The following is an 18,370-nucleotide window of genomic DNA, read 5'->3' as shown; positions in this document are numbered from 1 at the left end:
TTAGAGAAGATGGTTGAGAAAAAATTTAATAGGGGTGTTCAAAATTATGAATGGTTTTGTTAAGGAGAGAATGTTTCAGGAGCTGATACCAGAAGGTACGGATTTAAGGTGATTGGCAAAAGAACCAGAGGTGACATAAAGAAACTTTTTTTTACAGTTGTTGTGCTCTCAAAAATTCACAGGACAATGAAGAGAAAGCAAAGGAGGGGGATTAATTAGATAGATCTACCAAAGAGTCAGCACAAGGACAATGGGCCAGTTGGCCTTAGAATCATTGGACTGGATTTTACACTCCTCTGCCTTCAAACCCACCAGTGGGGGAGCATAAAATCCAGCAGGTGCCTCCCCACCACCTACACACCCACCCCCTGTCTGAAATTTTCTGTGGAGCCTACCTGCCCACCCTTGGGTACATTGAAACCCTTAAGTGGCCGCTTAATGGCCATTTAAGGTCTTCTTCCTGGTGCCACCAATATTTTATCCGCAGCAGGAGGAGGCCCACTCCATGCAGGAAGTTCGGCAGCTTTAGCTGTGTGGCTGGTGTTGGGTGGGGAGGCACCTGCTTTGCAGGCTCCCTGGGCCCATTGGATGCACTACCCCCACATCATGCCCCCCCCCCCCCCCCCCCCCTAACCCTCCCCCTGGCCTCCTGAACCTGGCTCCCCAACCTCCTCGCTGCTCCCTGCCAAGACCCCAACCCCCAGACTTACCTGGGCTCCTTGCTGTGGTGGGACTGCCTGTTGTCCCAGCAGTAGCCATTGTCCCTGGTTAACGCTGTTGGCACTACAGACCTGCCAGCCCTTTGATTGGTCAGCAGCACTCTAAGACTTCCTCTCAAGAGAGAGGGGCTGAAGTCTCGTCTTAAAGTAATTAATGCTGCTGCACAGTGCTCAGTAAAATCCAGCCCATAGAGAGTACAGCACAGAAGGAGGGCGATTGAGTCTTTGCTGGCTTCTTCGAAGACCAGTCTAGTTATTCCCCATCCGCCTTCTCTCCACAAATCCCTGCTATTTTTTTTCTTTTTCAAGAATTTATCCAATTCTCTTCTGAAGCCAACTGTTGAATCTGTATTCACCACCCTATCACATTTCCAACACCCCAACACGTCAAGTCCTACCCACTTGTTTCATGGAAATGTTTTTCTTTGAGTAAACTCTGGTTCTTTTGCAAATCACTCAAATCTGTACCTTCTGGTTACCTTCAGCCATTGGAAACAGTTTCTCTTTATTTACTCTATCTAAATCTTCATAATTTTAATCACCCATATCAAATCTAATCTTAGCCTTTTTATATTCTGTGCCTTTATTTATAAAGTCCAGGATCTCAAACGCTTCATTAACATTAAAATGCTTTGTTACCCTGCCCTGCTACCTTCAAAGAACTTGTGCACAAGGACCCCAGGTCTCATACTATACCCCTTTAAAATTGTACCATTTAACTTGTACTGTCTTTCCTTATTCTTCTTATTAAAATGAGTTACCTCACACTTCCCTACATTGAATTTCATCTGTCACGTGTCCATCCATTCCACAAACTTATCTATGCCTCTTGAAGTCTACTACTGTCTTTCTCACAGTTCACTACACTTGCAAGCTTTGTATCATCTGCAAATTTCAAATTGTCCAAGTCATTAATGTATTTTAAAAATAGCACTGGCCCAATATTGAACCTTGAAGTATTCCACTGCATCTCTTCCTCCAGTCTGGGGAAAACAACCATTCATCATATCTGTCTGTTTTCTATCCATTAGTCAACTTTGTTTACGTGCTGCTGCTACCCCTTTCATTCAAGGGCTTCATTTCTCTGACAAGCATAATATGTGATACTTTATCTCTTTGACCCTCTTATTTCCCTTTTCACTTGCCCTCCATACTTTTTATATTCACCTGACTCCTGTATTCTTAAACTGACATCTGCCAAATGCCTCCTTTTTCTGTTTCATCCTCCCATTTCCACTTGTGGGAATGTGCCTAGCCTGTACCTGAACTATCGCCTCATTGCCCATTGCTCCATTACATTTTTACCTGCAAGTCTTTGACTCTAGTTAGCCTGGACCACATCGTTCCTTAATTCACTGAAAGTAACCCCCCTCCAGTTAAGTATTTTTATTTTACATTTCTCCTTGTCCTTCTCCATAACTAATCTAAACATAACAATACCAGAATCACTATTTTCGAGGTGCTCCCTGACTGACATTCTCCACTTGACCCACTTCATTCTTAGAATCAGCAATGCTTCCTTCCTTATTGGGAAGGAAACATACTAATCAAGAAAATTCTCCTGAATAGACATCAGAAATTTCTCCCCTTCTCTGCTTTTAACATAATCACTGCCTCATTCAATGTCTCCCATTATCACGACTGTATAGTTCTTGCATCTTTCATTAATTTATTTGCAAATCTGCACTTTTCACTCCAGCGCATAATCCACACACTTGTAGGCTGCATGGGTATAACAAGAGCAGTGCTGTCACACAGAATATCATCGAGTGAACTATTGCAGTGTTTAAGCATTGGTTCTGCTGCCTGAACCCCTCTGGAGGAGCCCTGTAGGACTCTCCAGAGTATGTTGCACAATTCATTGTAGTCTGCTGTAAAACCTTGCCATCATGAGGGGACAGCCTTGTCACCAAGTATACGGCAAGCAGCTGAGGAGGAGGCGAGAAGGAACCAACATATGGCCTTTCTGGCTGGGCTGTCAGTGATGGGCTCATCCAACTGCAGTACCAGTAAATCCCATTAAACAACAGTCCCACATCTTGCCATCCCTCTGTTATGGACCATCACAAGATTCTCTTGACCAAAATGCTGAAATAAAAGCCACCACAAAACACTCCAAACCAGCATTATCAAACAAACCATCCAATATTCCACATAAAAGTCAAGTTTTCATCCTTGCGCATTCCCCTAGTGCCTGCCCTTCATGCACCTTTAATAGAAATGTTCAGTATCGTAAATGGTTTTGGTAGCGTAAATAAGGAGACATATTTCATGCCGGGAGTCTGTGCCGCCTCACTGCAGAGCAATCCAATCAGTCCCAATTTCTTGCCCTATCCCTGTAACCCTGTAAGTTTACTTTGCTCAAGTGTCCATCCAATTTCCTTTTGAAATCATTCATCTGCTCTACTTCCACCACTCTCATGGACAGAAAATTCTTCATTACCACTTGTTGCGTAAAAATGTTCTTCCTCACATCCCCCTGTATCTCTTGCCAAAAACTTTAAATCTGTGTCACCTAGTCCTTGTACCACCAGCTAATGGGAACAGCTATTCTTTGCCAACCTTATCTAAACCTGTAATAATCTCATAGACCTTTATCAAATCTCCTCTCAATCTCCTTTACTCCAAGGAGAACAGCCCCAGTTTCTCCAACCTAACCTTTTATAGCTAAGATCCCTCATCCCGAGAACCATTTTGGTAAATCTCCTCTGCACCTTCACAAGGACCCTCTCATCCTTCCCAAAGTAGGCCAGAACTAGACTCAATGCTCTTGTTGTGGCCTAACCAGAGCTTTTCCATGTTTAGCATAACTTCCCTATTTTTGTACTCAATACCTCTATTTATGAAGCCCAAGAACCCATATACTTTGCTAACTTCTCTCTCAATGTCCTGTCAACTTGAAAGATCTATGCACATGCACCCCAGGTCCCTCTGTCCTTGTGCCATTTAAGCTATACTCGTTTGAACAAAACAAATAATCAAATAAACCAATTAACTAAAGTCAATTTAACCTGTATTGGCTCTCCCTATTCCATCTGCCAAAGTACATCACCTCACACTTCTCTGTATTAAATTTATCTATGACTTGTCTACCCATTGTGCTAGCCTATGTCCTGTTGCAGTCGATTGGTATCATCTGCGCTGTCAGCCACGCCTCCAAGTTTGGAATCATCAGCAAATTATTTCAATGCCCAAGTCATTTATATATCCAAAAAAAAAGTAGTGGACCTCCACTGACTCTTGGGGAACAGCACTGTGTACCATCCTGCAGTCTGAAAATAGCCATTTACAATGACTCACTGTTTTTTGTCCTTAAGCCAATTTTTTTATCCAAGCTGACACTGACTCTGCTATTCCATGAACATCAATTTTGTTAACCAGCCTTTGATGTGATACTTTGCCAAAGGCTTTCTTGAAATCCATATAGACAACATTCACTGCTTTCCCTTTATCAACCTTCTCTGTTATTTCATCAAAGAATTCAATTAGATTAGCCTTTTACAAATCTGTGCACACTCTCTTTAGTAACCCAAATCTCTCCAAGTGCCAGCTGATTTTTTTCCCCTGATTATTGTTTCTAAAACCTTACCCCTGCTGATGTTAAACTGACCGGCCTGTAGTTACTAGGAATGTCCATACACTATTTCTTGAATAGGAGTGTCACGTTTGCTATTCTCAAATTCTCTCGCATCTCCCCCAGGGAAGATTGGAAAATTATGGCAAGCCTTTCCACTATCTCCACAACCACTTTTAAGTAACCTGGGATGCAAATCAACTGGACCAGGTGACTTATCCACTCTAAGCATAGCCAACCTTTCCAGTACATCCTGCCTATCAATTTTCATCCCATCCATTACCTCTACCATTTCCGCTTCAACAGCTGTTTTGTCAGCATCCTCTTCCTTAGTAAGCATCGATACAAAGAACTCATTAAGTATTTGAGCCTTGCCCTGCATCTCTAAGCATATATCACCCACTTAGTCCCTAATAGGACCTGCTTATTATTTACATGCCGGTAAAAGATTTTTAGGTTACCTTTATGTTAACTGCCATTCTGTTGTCATATTCTCTCTTTGCCAATCACATTTTCCTCTTCACTTCCCCTCTGAAGTTATTGTATTAGGCCTGGTTCTCACTTGAAGAATCCGCCCGACATGCAGCATTCACTGTCCTTTCTTGCCAGTTTTAGCACCTCACCTAATTTTACTCTCCATTGACATCAATGAAGAATAAACCTAGCCAGGTTGCAAAGCCAATGTTTCAAGCATACCATCTGGGTAGATTAGGGTTTTCTTTTATTCATTCATAGGATGTGGGTGTTGCTGGGTAGGCCAGCATTTATTGCATATTCCTAATTGCCCTTGAGAAGGGGGTGGTGAGCTGTCTTCTTGAACCACTGAAGTCCATGTGGTCTAGGTATACCCACAGTGCTGTTAGGAAAGGAGTTCCAGGATTTTGACCCAGCAACAGTGAAGGAACAGCAATATAGTTCCAAGTCAGGATGCCGCGTGGCTTGGAGGGGAAGTTCCAGGTAATGGTGTTACCATGCATCTGCTGCACTTCTCCTAGATGATAGTGGTTGTATGTTTGGAAGGTGCTGCCTAAGGAACCTTGGTGAGTTGCTGCAGTGCATCTTGTAAATGGTACATACTGTTGCCAGGAGGGAGTGAATGTTTTTGGATGGGATTCCAATCAAGCAGGCTGCTTTCTCCTAGATGGTGTCGAGCTTCTTGAGTGTTGTTGGAGCTGCACTCGCCCAGGCAAGTGGAGCGTATTGCATCACACTCTTAACTTGTGCCTGGTAGATGGTGGACAGGTTTTGGGAAGTCAGGAGGTGTGTTACTCACTGCAGGATTCCGAGCCTCTTACCTACCCTTGTAACCACAGTATTTCTATGGCTAGTCCAGTTCAGTTTTTGGTCAATGGATGTTGATAGTGGTGGTAATGACATTGAATGTCAAGGGGCAATGGTTTGATTCCCTCTTGTTGGAGATCGTCATTGCCTGGCACTTCTGTGATGCAAATGTTACTTGCCACTTGTCAGCCCACGCCTGGATATTGTCCAGGTCTTGCTGCATTTGGACATGGACTGCTTCAAATTAAAGTTACCCTCATAGTTTATTGAATAGGAAACTGGCCCTTTGAAGAAAAAAACACAAAAGTTGTTGTTAAAAAATTATAGAAATTAGTTTCCAATGACCCAAAAACTGAAAAATTGATGGTAGGGAGCACCTGAAAAAACATATGCACAGAAGAGTTTTATGAGTTATTTGTTCCCAGAGCTAAGTAATTTGGTGTTAACAAAGAATAAGCTCAGGGATCCCTTGAAAATGTGTGGGATGAAAAGAACAAATTCCTGAGCAGCATTTTTAATTAAAAACTTGTCTTGCACTGTTTCAGATTAAGCAGAACCAGGATGAGGAAAAGAAGCAGCTCTGCAGCCTTCGCGATCAGCTCAAACCAGCATTACAGTTGGACCACAAAGAGGTAAGTCTCTTTTACTGTCCTTAAATTGTCTGGACTTAGGATTTTTGTGTAATATGATGCGCCCATAGTCCACTTTGTGCTTTGACCAGTGCTCAGAACACATTTATTTAACTGTGCAGGTTTCAAGATTTCATGAGGAAGAATGCTTCATTTACACAAGGGTAGCTAACCTATACACACTATTGAAATCATAGTAGTGTATGTACTGTTCAAAATATGCTGTACTCTTCTCGTATCTGCATTATTTGTGTTTGAATGCAGTTCTATTTCTTAATCTGTAAATACTAAAATGAAAAATATCTAGTGGTGTCAATGCAGAAACCAGCATTTATGAACCCAGACTCTTGTAATGAAACGACAGAAATATGCTCCAAAATAGATATTAACTTAAACAAGAATTTAGCCAGGACAGCTTGAAATGCATTTCCCTGATGTCAAATTTAGAATGGGCTGAAATAGCCAATTCTGGGCTTCTTCATTAATAGTACTGAAGACTTGTGCTGCTGAACCTGCTGCACCCCTAACCAAGCTGTTCCAGTACAGCTACAAGACGAGCATCTACCCGGCATGTAGAAAATTGCCCAGGTATATCCTGAATACAAAAAGCAGGACAAATCCAACCCAGCCAATTATTGTCCCTTCAGTCTACTCTTGGTCATCAGTATAACGATGGATGGGGTCATCAACAGTGCTATCAAGCAGCATTTGCTTAACAATAACCTGCTAACTGACGCTCAGCTTGGGTTCCACCAGGGTAACTCTGCTCCTGACCATATTACAGCCTTGGTTCAAACGTGGACAAAAGAGCTGAACTTCTGAGGTGAGGTGAGAGTGACTGTCCTTGACGTCAAGGCAGCATTTGACTGAGTGTGGCATCAAGTTGCCCTAGCAAAACTGGAGTCAATGGGAATCAGGGGGAAAACACAAAGGAAGATGGTTGTGGTTGTTGCAGGTCAGTCATCTCAGCTCCAGGACATCACTGCAGGAGTTCCTCAGGGTAGTGTCCTTGACCCAACCATCTTCAGCTGCTTCATCAATGACCTTCTTTTCACCATAAGGTCAGAAGTAGGGATGTTTGCTGATGATTGCACAATTTTCAGCACTATTCGTAACTCTTCAGACACTGAAGCAGTCCCTGTCAAATGCAGCAAGACCTGGACAATATCCAGGCTTGGGCTGACAAGTGGCAAGTAACACAGGTGTCAGGCAATGACCATCTCCAACAAGAGAGAATCAAACCATTGCCCCTTGACATTCAGTGGCATTACCACCGCTGAATCCCCCACTATCAATATCCTGGGGGTTACCATTGACCAAAAACTGAACAGCACTAGCCATATAAATACTGTGACTACAAGAGCAGGTCAGAGGCTTGGAATCCTGCGGCGAGTAACTCACCTCCTGCCTTCCCAAATCCTGTCCATATCTACAAGGCACAAGTCTTGCCTGGATGAGTGCAGCTCCAACAACACTCAAGAAGCTTGACACCATCCAGGACAAAGCAGCCTGCTTGATTGGCACCCCATCCACAAACATTTACTCCCTCCACCACCAACGCACCGTGGTTGCAGTGTGTGCCATCTACAAGACGCACTGCAGGAATTCAGCAAGACGCACTGCAGGAATTCAGCAAGCCCCCTTCGACAGCACCTTCCAAACCCATGACCGCTGCCATCTAGAAGGACAAGTGCAGCAGATACATGGGAACACCACAACCTGCAAGTTCCCCTCCAAGCCAGTCACCAACCCGACTTGGAAATATATCGATGTTCCTTCTCTGTCACTGGGTCAAAATCCTGGAACCCCCTCCCTAACAGCACTGTGGGTGTACCTACACCACATGGACTGCAGCGGTTCAAGAAGGCAGCTCACCGCCGCCTTCTCATGGGCAATTTGAGATTTGCAATAAATACTTGCCTCGCCAGCGATGCCCACATCTTGTGAATGAACAAAAAAAAACTAATTCTATAGAAGCACAAAGTGGCTGTGTTATTTAAGAATGAAGTATCTGCCACTTACAGTTTAGTGGTAAGATGGGAGGGTGTATTTCTGGAATCTTGAACAATATGTCTCCAGTTCACAGCTGTCTAATTTAGGGAAGGAAATTACCAAACTTTTCCAAGTGCAACTGTCTGATCTGCAGATAACAAGCTGCCACAGTTTCTTGTAGTTCTTTCACGGGATGTCAAAGGAGCCTTGGTGAGTTGCTGCATATCCAAGTCTGTGCTGAGCCTAATATGGAAAGTAACAGTTTTGTAGCTATTGTAGATAACTTAAAGGGATTCCATCTTCATTAGTTTCTTTTTTTGGAACGGATTTGTTCATCTGCATGCAAACATAGCATAATATACATAATATAATTTACGTTGAAAGATATTGCTGTTTCGCCAGATGTGTCTTAAGCTATTGTGGCTAGCAATTAATGGAGCTCTTCTGTCTTTTTTCACTTCCCAAATAATCATTAGCTCAGATCTTCCGGTCTCTGGAATATCGGTGACCAAGATGCTCAACGGGATCCCTTGGAAGTCCCAACACAATGACTCAATGGGAATTGCCCGGGAAGTTTAAACTTCTGATAGACAATACCCCTGCTCCCCTGGACCCTCTGAAAAAGTCTCAATCTCTTGAGTTAGAGTTGGAGACTTAGAACAGTCCTGACTTACTTACCTGGATAGTTATCGAGGAAATGTTGGATAGAAAAACCCTAGTCAGTGCAACTGACCACCCCCCACTCCAACACTCCCCCCCAACCCTGGCGACCTGTCTCCTCACCAGCCCAGCCCATGGTGACCCAGCCACACCACCCAACTTTCCCCATGACGTCCCAACTTCCACCCCAATCCAACCCCCTGACCATCCTGAATCCCCCTTGACCTGACCAGACCTCACCACCCTACTCAACTGCCAGCCTACTACCTCACTCAGCCTACCCCCTTACCCACCCTACCCCTTTAACCATACCCACCGTACTCCCTCATCTACCCTACCCCCTTATCCACTTACCTCAGCCACCTTATCCCCTTACACTCTTACCTTCTCTCCGTAGCTTTTCAACATCTTGGTACATCTAAACTCTTTACTTACCAGAATACAGCAGCTAGTGCCATAAAAAGGGGGCATGACCTCTCTGCGCTGCTCCCTCTGAGGTTTCCTGCCCTGAGTCAGTTTGGAAATATTGTCCATCGCCTGATCAGGGTCAGAGCAAGCAGATGGGAAATAAATTTAATGCCAGTAAAGGTTTGAGTAACATGCAACTGAAGTACAAATTTAATGGAATAGAATTAATACAAGGTGACTGGAAAGAGATTTATAGTCAACTCATTTCTGGCCACAACTATGTGATGTGGTGATGAAATTTTAAAAAGTTAACCAAACATCTGGGATATGTAGGCAGAATGGAGAGGTTATATAATATACTGGTCAGACGAGGTTTACAAAACTGTGTACAATTTCAGTCATCACACTTCAGAAGGGATTTGTTAGGTATGGAAATGATGCAGGAAAGAGTGACAAAAAATATATTGGGTATAAGAGTGTGACCTTTTTTTTTAAATAAAAGCTTCAGGAACTAATTTCATAAAAGCTAAAGAAAGCATAAAAAAAATGAAGCCTCATTTAAGTGCGTGGTGCAAAAATTGGCTTAGACAAGTTCAACCCTGAATACAGTGGCCAGAATTTTACGTCCTGCGGGCGGGCGTGCACCCAACCTGGGCGGGCATGAAATAGCGCAAGATGACGTTGGGCAAGCATCCCGACATCAGCGTGCACCAGCACGACATTTCGCTGGGTGGGCATGCATGGATGTTGGAAGCGCACCCGCCGACAATTAAGCGGGCAATTAAGCCCATTAACAATGCAATTAACAGCGATTTTACGTATGGCGGAAGGGCCATTCTCCCAGGTGGCATTCATATTTTTGCTCAAACCTCGATCCAGGGCGGGATGAAATCTCCGAGGAGAAATAAAATAAAGAGATACCTCGGGACGGGTTTTTATGAGATAAGCTTTCAGGTGCTTGATCGTGCTGCATGGACATACTTTGCAGCATTTTTGTCATTTCATTTATTCCGTGGAGGTCTGCAGCTCCCTGTGGCAGCTGTCTGCCTTCAGGGAGCTCACTAGAAGCGGTCACCCGCATCCTCAGTTAGGTTGGCGCCCACCCTCTTCCCACCCCCACCCCGGCAATGCTGGGCATTTCTCAGTGCGCATTTCAATTAATGGCCAGCCAGAATGAAATCATGGTCGGGCGCTAATTGTGGCCGAAGGCCCATTTCCCATCCGCTTCCGGGCTTGCCAATCGCGTGCACCCGACAAACAAAAAATTCAGACCTATATGATTAAAAGTATTGGTCTGCTTTTCATCTGGCTGTCCCAAATTGTATTGCTACCGTTCATACTTTGCCACCTCTTTTGTTCCTCAGCTCATGTAATCATTTTCCCTTCAGGCTCATTAAATTCTTTTGCAAGGTTACTAAATTGGTTTCCTTTTTGTTTATTTTATGTGCCCTTCTGTTTGTTCAACTCCCCCTTCCACTCTCCAAGCTGCCTATTGGTTTCTCTACTTCCTGTATTTGTTCCCCAGTTCATTTAATTGCCTTTTATTTATTTAAGTTGTTTTCCAGGTGGCTGCTGAATTAATTTCAATTTTATTTTGTTATCCTGCTCAGTAATTCACAACACAACTAATTATCTTTTTTCCATCTATACGAGTACATTAAAAACCATGTATATATATATATATATATATATATATATCTATCTATATGAGTGCATTAAAAATCTTGGATATAGGGCCTATTTCTTATGAACATTCATTTTATTTACATTGACCTTACTTTTCAGTACACTTTATATGTCACCATTTAAATGGTGTCTTGCCTGTTTCTTTTAATCAAGGCACCAATATTTGGCTTTTGCATACTCTTGCGTGTCAGCTGTGGCTCAATTGGCAACACTTACTTCTGAGTCGGAGGTTGTGGGTTCAAGTCCCACATGAGGAACTTGGGCACAAAAATCAAATCACTCCAATGCGTTACTAAAGTGTTGGAGGTGCCGTTTGTTGGATGAGATGTTACAGTGACCCATGTGCCCTCTAGTTTGGATGTAAAAGATGCAAGGCACTATTTCAAAGAAGAGCAAGGGAGTTATTCCTGGCCAATATTTGTACCTCAATCAGTATCACAAAACCAGATTACCTGGCCATTATCACATTGCTGTTTGTAGGATCTTGTAGTGTACAGGTTGACTGCCATATTTCCTGCATTATAGCAGTGACTATGCTTCAAAAGTATTTTGTTGACTGTAAGCACTTTGGTATGTCCTTTGGTTATGAAAGGCGCTATATAAATGCAAGCCTCTCTTTTTTTGATTGCTCCTGACAGTGGCACTGCATCTACCGCATGCATTCCTGCAGGAAATGTTTACAGAAAGATAACTTGTGCCTTTTCTTTTGATTTGCTTCTGATTTGCTTTTCCTTTCTTTTCTTAAAAGTGTCTTTAAATTGTCTGTGGCTACACTCATTGATTTGTGCTACTCCACTGAGGCATACTCCCTGCTTCTTTAGTAACTCCAGTTACCCCACTCAGGTCCAGATCCATGAATCCATTCCACACATGCATTCCAAAAGCCCATTTCTGGCTTCAACCAAGAAGCAGCTAATGAAGTGTCAGTGACAATTCCCTAAGTAACTTTCCCACAACTTTGGGACAGACTCAAGGCAAAATAACAAAACTGGTGGGGAACGCAACAAAGGGAGTACCTGTCTCTACAACAGGGTATTGGTGCAAACATTATATTCAAGCACTCACAAAATCATAGAGTAAACAATTGGGGAATTGAAGGACCACTTCAAGTGACTAGATTGATCTGGAGGTACAATGTGCTACTCACATCGATGGTTTGGCACACTTTGGTGGCTTTCCATGCACTGCACCACTTTATCTGCCTAAAGTGGCTATTAACGGAGGCCCATCAAGAAGAGAAGCATTCCTGAAGTGGCTGAAGGATCCAGTATGGTTCATTAAGAATAATTCAAATCAGAGGAGGCTGCCACCCTTGGTGCAAAAGAAAAACAAGAGGTCATCAAGGATACTTCCTTAAGATAATTAAATCACTGTCCTACTGATCCTGCTGTTGCTACATGTTCCCCTCATTATTGGGAGCAATGCAGCAGAACCAAACTGTTAGGATATAACGTTCAAAAGTAAGGGCCGGATTTTCATGGTGGAGGCAGGAATAGGGAGGCAGGTTCGTATCGGGATCGCAAACCCGTTCCCAACAAGAAGTAGAAACTTATCAGGTTTTGATGGAAGCCAGCTGTGAATTGGTCCAGGGTTGGGTTTACTGGCCAATTAGGTAGTCGGGGGAGGGGAGGGGTTGGAACAGAGGCGGGTCACTGGAAATGCGACCACATTCTGACTGGATTCCCGGCTGCTGTTTGGATAATAACTTCTAAATTTGCAAAAAAAGAAATTGCAGACTTTTCACATTTTGCATGGTAGATGGAGACCAGGAACCCAGGATAGGTAGGATCTTGAGAATTTGTAGCTAGGTAGGCCCTCTCTGCTTCACTAAGCTGCTTAACTGCCATTTATAATTTGATCTTCTCTGTGCAAAACGCAGCCAACCCTGTTCTTACCACGTTTCAGCCGGTCTGCATTGGCCAAAAGCTGCTCACCTGAGGGAAGGTCATTGATGAAGCAGCTGAAGGTGCTTGCGCCCAACATACTGCCACAAGGAACCCCTGCAACAATATCCTGAGGCTTCAATGACTGGCCTCCAATAACTACAATTATCTTCCCTCATGCTAGGTATGACTCAAGTTGGCAGAGAGCTGCCCCTTGATTCACTTTTGTTCAAGCTCCTTGATGCCACATTTGGTGAAATTCTGCCTTGCTGTCAAAGGCAGAATTTTCACCTCACCTCTGGAATATAGCTCTTCTGTCTATGTTTGGACCAAATCTGTAGGAGCTGAGGTTACAGTCAGATCAGCCATGATCTTATTGAATGGCGGAGCAGGCTCGAAGGACCACGTGACCTATTCCTGCACCTAATTCGTATGTTCATATGTAATGGAGTCTGAAACCAAGTAGTCTTGGGAGAACCCAAACAGGACATCAATGAGCAAGTTTTTGGTAGCACTGACGACACCTTCCATCACTTTGCTGATATTTTGAGAGTAGACTGACAAGGCTGTGATTAGCCACTTTGGACTTGTCCTGATTTTTCGTGGACAGGACGTAACTGGGAAATTTTCCATATTGTTGGGTAGATGGCAATGTTGTAGCTATACTGGAACAGCTTGGCTCTAGGACTGTTTTCCTTGGAGAAAAGAAGGCTGAGAGGAGACTTGATAGATATATTCAAGATTCTGAGGGGTATGGATAGGGTAAATAGTGAGAAACTGTCCCCACTCAAGAGAACATCAAGAACTAGAGGGCATAGATTCAAAATAATTCGCGAAAGGAGTAAATGTGATGTGAGGAAAAAAAATTTCACCCAGAGGGTGGTTGGAGTCTGGAACAAACTTCCTGAAAGGGTGGTGGAGGCAGGTTCGATCGAGGTATTCAAAAAAGAATTGGATTGCTACCTGAAAAGAGAGAATGTGCAAGGTTATGGGGATAAGGCGGGGGAGTGGGACGATGTGGAATGCTCTTTTAGAGAGCCAATAATGAGGGGAACATGTAGTAACTGCAGAATCGGCAGGACAGTGATTTAATTGATGGGTCAAATGGCCTCCTTCTGCACTGTAAAGATACCGTGGCAAGTTCTGAAACACAAGTTTTCATCACTGTGGCCAGAATGTTTTCGGAGCTCATAGCCTTTGCTATATCCAATACATTCAGCCATTTCTTGATATCACATGGAGCTGGAGACTAGCATCTGTGTTGGTAGAGCTCACGGGCAAAGGCTAAGGTGGATCATCAACAATTCTGGCTGAAGCTGGTTACAAATGCTTCAGCCTTATCTTTTGCACTCACTTGTTGGGCTGCTGCGTCACCCTTTAGGATGGGGATGTTCATGGAGCCTGCTCCTCCAGTTGGTTGTTTAATTGTCCATTCACAACTGGATGTGTCAGGATTGCAAAGCTTTGATCTGTTACATTGGTTTTGGGATTCCTTAACTATGTCTTTAGCGTGCTGCCCCCCGCTGTTTAACATGCATGTAGTCCTGTGTTGTAGCTTCACTAGGCTGGTATCTCATTTTTTTGGTGCACCTGATGCTGACATGCTCTACTACGCCCCTCATTGAACCAGAGTTGGTCCCCTGGCTTGATGCTAATGGCAGAGTGAGGGAAATGCTAGTCCATGAGATTCCAGATTGTGGTGCACTACAATTTTGCTGCTGCTGATGGCTCACACCACCTCATGGATACCCAAAATTTTGAGCTGCTAGATCTGCTCTGAGTCTATCCTATTTAGCCCTATGATGGTGGCACATAATACAATGGAGACTATCCTCAGTATGAAGACAAGTCTTCATCTCCACAAGGAGTGTGCAGTAGTCACTCCTTAGATTATTCTCATGGATAAATGTATCCATGATAGGTAGGTTGGTGAGGATAAGGTCAAGCAGGGTTTTCCCTCATGTTGTTCTCTCACCACCTGCTGCAGACTCATTGTGGCAACTTCGTCCTTCAGGACTCGGCCAGCTTAGCCAATAGCAGTGCTACCACTGAGCCACTTGTTATGGATATTGAAGTTCCCCACCCCGAGTATGTTCTGTGCTCTTGCTACCTTCAGTGCTTCTTCCAAGTGGTGTTTAATATGGAGGAGTATTTCTTCATCAGCTGAATGAGGACAATAGATGGTAATCAGCAGGAGGTTTCCTGGCTCATGTTTGACCTGATGCTAAGAAGCTTCACAGGGTCCTGAGTCAATTTTGAGGCCACTCCATCCTGACTGTATGCCACTGAGCCATCGGCTGTCGTGCGTCTGGCCGGCGATGGAACAGAACATACCCTGGGATGGTGTTAGATGGTACTGGGATTTATGCTGAAAGGTATGGTTCTGTGAGTATGACTATGTTAGGTGTTGCTTGACTAGTCTGTGGGACAGCTTTCCAAATTTTAGCCCAAGCCGCTAGGTGTTAGTGAGGAGGACGTTGCAGGGTCAACTGGGCTGGGTGTGCCTTTGTCATTTCTGATGCCAGGCTGTTGTCGAGTGGCCCCTCTAATTTTATTCTTATTCAACTTTTTTGTTGTGGTTGGATACAGCCAAATGGCTTGCTAGGCCATGTAAGAGTTAACCACGTTTCTTTTAGTCTGGAGGCACATGTAGGCCAGACCAGGTGAGAACGGCAGGTTTCTCCCCTAAAGGACACCTGTGAACCAGCTGAGTTTTTAACTATAATTCAGTAGTTTCATAGTCACCATTACTGATATTAGCTTTTTATTTCAGATTTATTTAATGGCGTTGAAATCATAACTCTAGATCACTTGTCCAAGTTACTAGATCACCAGTTAAGGCTACTTTTTATGTTCATAATGCATTTTATCATTTTCTCAAGTGGAGTTTTGTATAGTTACTATATGGTCACTGAAATTATCATTTATTTATATTTTCTGTCCCTGCAGGATTCTGTGAGTCGCCAGTCTGTGTACAGCATGCACCAACTCCAGGGCAATAAGCAATATGGCACTGAAAAAATAGGAATCCTGTATAAGAAAAGTGATGGGTTAGTGTGACTGATCTTCTCATTTACTTAAAGATGGTTGGTCTAGAGTATTTGTCTCCTGTGGAATATGCTTTCTGTTTCATTTAGGAGTTAGGCTGGCTGCATTCTACAGCTGTCAGTTTCTGCATTTACTGAATTGTTGCCATGGAACCGAACTGCTCCGAGATTTAACAGTAAGAAGTATTCAGCTTGTTTTGCTGTAATGATCGAGTTGCCTGTGGCACTGACTAGCCATTATTTTTTGAAGCACAAAAGCTTGTGCAAAGTGAGTTTTTATGCTTTATGGTCCTTTGTATTTCTTGATGCCATATGATTTTAGTATTCTTGTAAAAGTAATATAACCAAAGCCCTTCTTAGAGAAGGGCCTCTGATCAGGAATTAACTCCTTTCCATCCTCCAAAAAGTTGCCTTTTACTACTATTAGCAAGGTATGTTAAGGATAATCCTAGAAGCTCCGGGATAGTTATCGTACACAAATTTATGTAAACCTGTGTGTTTTTTTAAATCTCTCTTTTCCTGAAAATGTTCTCTCCTCCCTTACTGTCATCAAAGAGTTCATTCCTTACTGGATTCAATTCCATGGGTGCCAGTAGACCTTAGATGTTTTACCCAAATAACCACTAATCATTAATACAGAAGCAAAATACTGCAGATGCTGGAAATCTGAAATAAAACAGTGCTGGAAAGTGCTCAGCAGATCAGGCAGCAGCTGTGCAGAGGGAAACAGAGTTAATGCTTAAAATCAATGACTTTTCATCAGGACTGGAAAAACTTAAGAGGTGTAACACGTTTTAAGCAAGTACAGAGGCAAGGAAAGAAAGAAAGAAAGAACAAAAAAGAAAGTCTGTGATAGGGTGGAAGGCAGGAGAAATTAAATGACAAAAGCAATGATGGTGCAAGACAAGCTTGTCCGATCTTTTCACTCGGGGGGCCATTTTCCATTGTCTTCTCACTCAAGGGGCCAATGAGCAAATTTCAGAAAGATAAGGTTTGGCACAACATTAAATGTGAATTTCAAAATAAAATTGAGGTATGAAAAACAGTAACAACTTGGTGAGTAAAAATAAAGCAAGGTCAAAGCAACAAATTGATCATTTTTTAAAAAAGAGTAAGTAATAAAGATCACCATTAGAATGTGAGAGAGACTCACTCTGGCTCACTCTTAGGGCAGAATTTTCCCCCCACTGGGGGGGACGTTGATGGGCTGGCGCGTGTAGGCGCGCTTCCGATCGGCACCCCCGATCGGAGGAGCACTGCCATTTTACATGGGCGGGTCAATTAAGGCCCAGCCACCGTGACATCCACATGGAAGCGCTATGCGCTGTACGGGCAGAGGGAATCCCTAAAATCGAGAATGCACTCTTTAGCGCATGCACACGAAAGAGCGCACTCATCTCCCTGAGGCTAAGTGCAGCCTCAGGGAGATCGGCTCTACTTTCAACAATATTAAAAATAGAAAAAAAAAAATTCCCTTACATGTCCCCTCATGTGACAATGTCAAATGAGTTGGGACATGTTCATAATTTCCATAACAACTTTATTAAAATTTTTAAAACCCTGCATGAAACCTCATCTCGCCGGTGGATGAGGTTTCATGTTTTTTCTAGTTGCCGCCGGATTGGACGGGCAGGTCCTTTAATTGCTTAATTGATCCTGTCAATGGCCTCAATTGGCCGTTGACAGGTTGGCGGGCGCGCAGCTGATTTTTCTGCGCCCCCACCTTCCTGAAAATATAAATGGGGCTGGGTGATGTTGGGAGTTCCGCCCGACGTCATCCCACGACATTTTACACTTCGGTGAGCAGGCCCTGCCCCTGCTCGCTGACGGTAAAATCCTGCCATTAATCTCTTTATGCTCACTCACTCACCCTCACCTGTGATTGTGTGTTGGTATGTGGGGGTGAAGGTGAGTGGGAATCCTGAGAGTGAGCCAGCCATACACACACTTGCCATACTCACTCACTCATACTGTCCCACATTCACTCACTCAATCATTTTCTCTCTCCCTCACACTCACTCACTCTCTCTCCCTCACACACACTCACTCTCTCGCCCCCACACTCATTCACTTTTCTCTCCCCCACGCTCGCTCACTCTCCCCCATGCTGGCATACTTTCTCTCCCCCACGCTGGCTCACTATCTCTCTCTCCCACACCCCTGGGCAGCGAGTCTTTTCATCCTCCCCATGCACCCCCAACACCCGTCCACACCATCGCATCCAACCTCTTTTTGCCTGGTAGCAAGTCTCTCCCTCCCCTACCTGGCCTGGCCCGGAGTGAGTCCCTGCCGGCCCAGCCTGGAGCGAGTCCCTGCCGGCCTGGCGCGAGTCCCTGCTGGCCTGGTCCGGCCTAGAGCGAGTCTTGCCCGGCCCGGAGCGAGCCCCTGCTGGCCCGGCCCGGAGCAAGTCCCTGCCGGACTGGCCAGGAGCGAGTCCCTTCCGACCCGGTCTGGCCCAGAGCGAGTCCCTGCCGGCCCGGTCCGGAGCGAG

General features: G+C 44.1%; 1 protein-coding gene across 4 annotated transcripts in view; it reads left to right on the top strand.

The window, feature by feature from the left end:
- The window catches only part of LOC144688382 (arf-GAP with SH3 domain, ANK repeat and PH domain-containing protein 1-like), a 258,589-nt gene that overhangs the window by 146,741 nt on the left and 93,478 nt on the right, over positions 1-18,370 (top strand). For all 4 annotated transcript variants that reach the window (XM_078554857.1, XM_078554855.1, XM_078554858.1 and 1 more), the window contains 2 exons: positions 6,120-6,206; positions 15,782-15,882. In XM_078554857.1, the coding sequence (XP_078410983.1) occupies positions 6,120-6,206; positions 15,782-15,882 (188 nt within the window). The remainder of the gene's footprint in view (positions 1-6,119; positions 6,207-15,781; positions 15,883-18,370) is intronic.

The sequence above is a fragment of the Cetorhinus maximus genome, chromosome 13, assembly GCF_964194155.1.
Source record: "Cetorhinus maximus chromosome 13, sCetMax3.hap1.1, whole genome shotgun sequence".
In the NCBI taxonomy this organism is placed as follows: Eukaryota; Metazoa; Chordata; class Chondrichthyes; order Lamniformes; family Cetorhinidae; genus Cetorhinus; species Cetorhinus maximus.
Note: the sequence above shows the minus strand (reverse complement) of the source record. Positions and strands in the feature narration are given on the sequence as shown.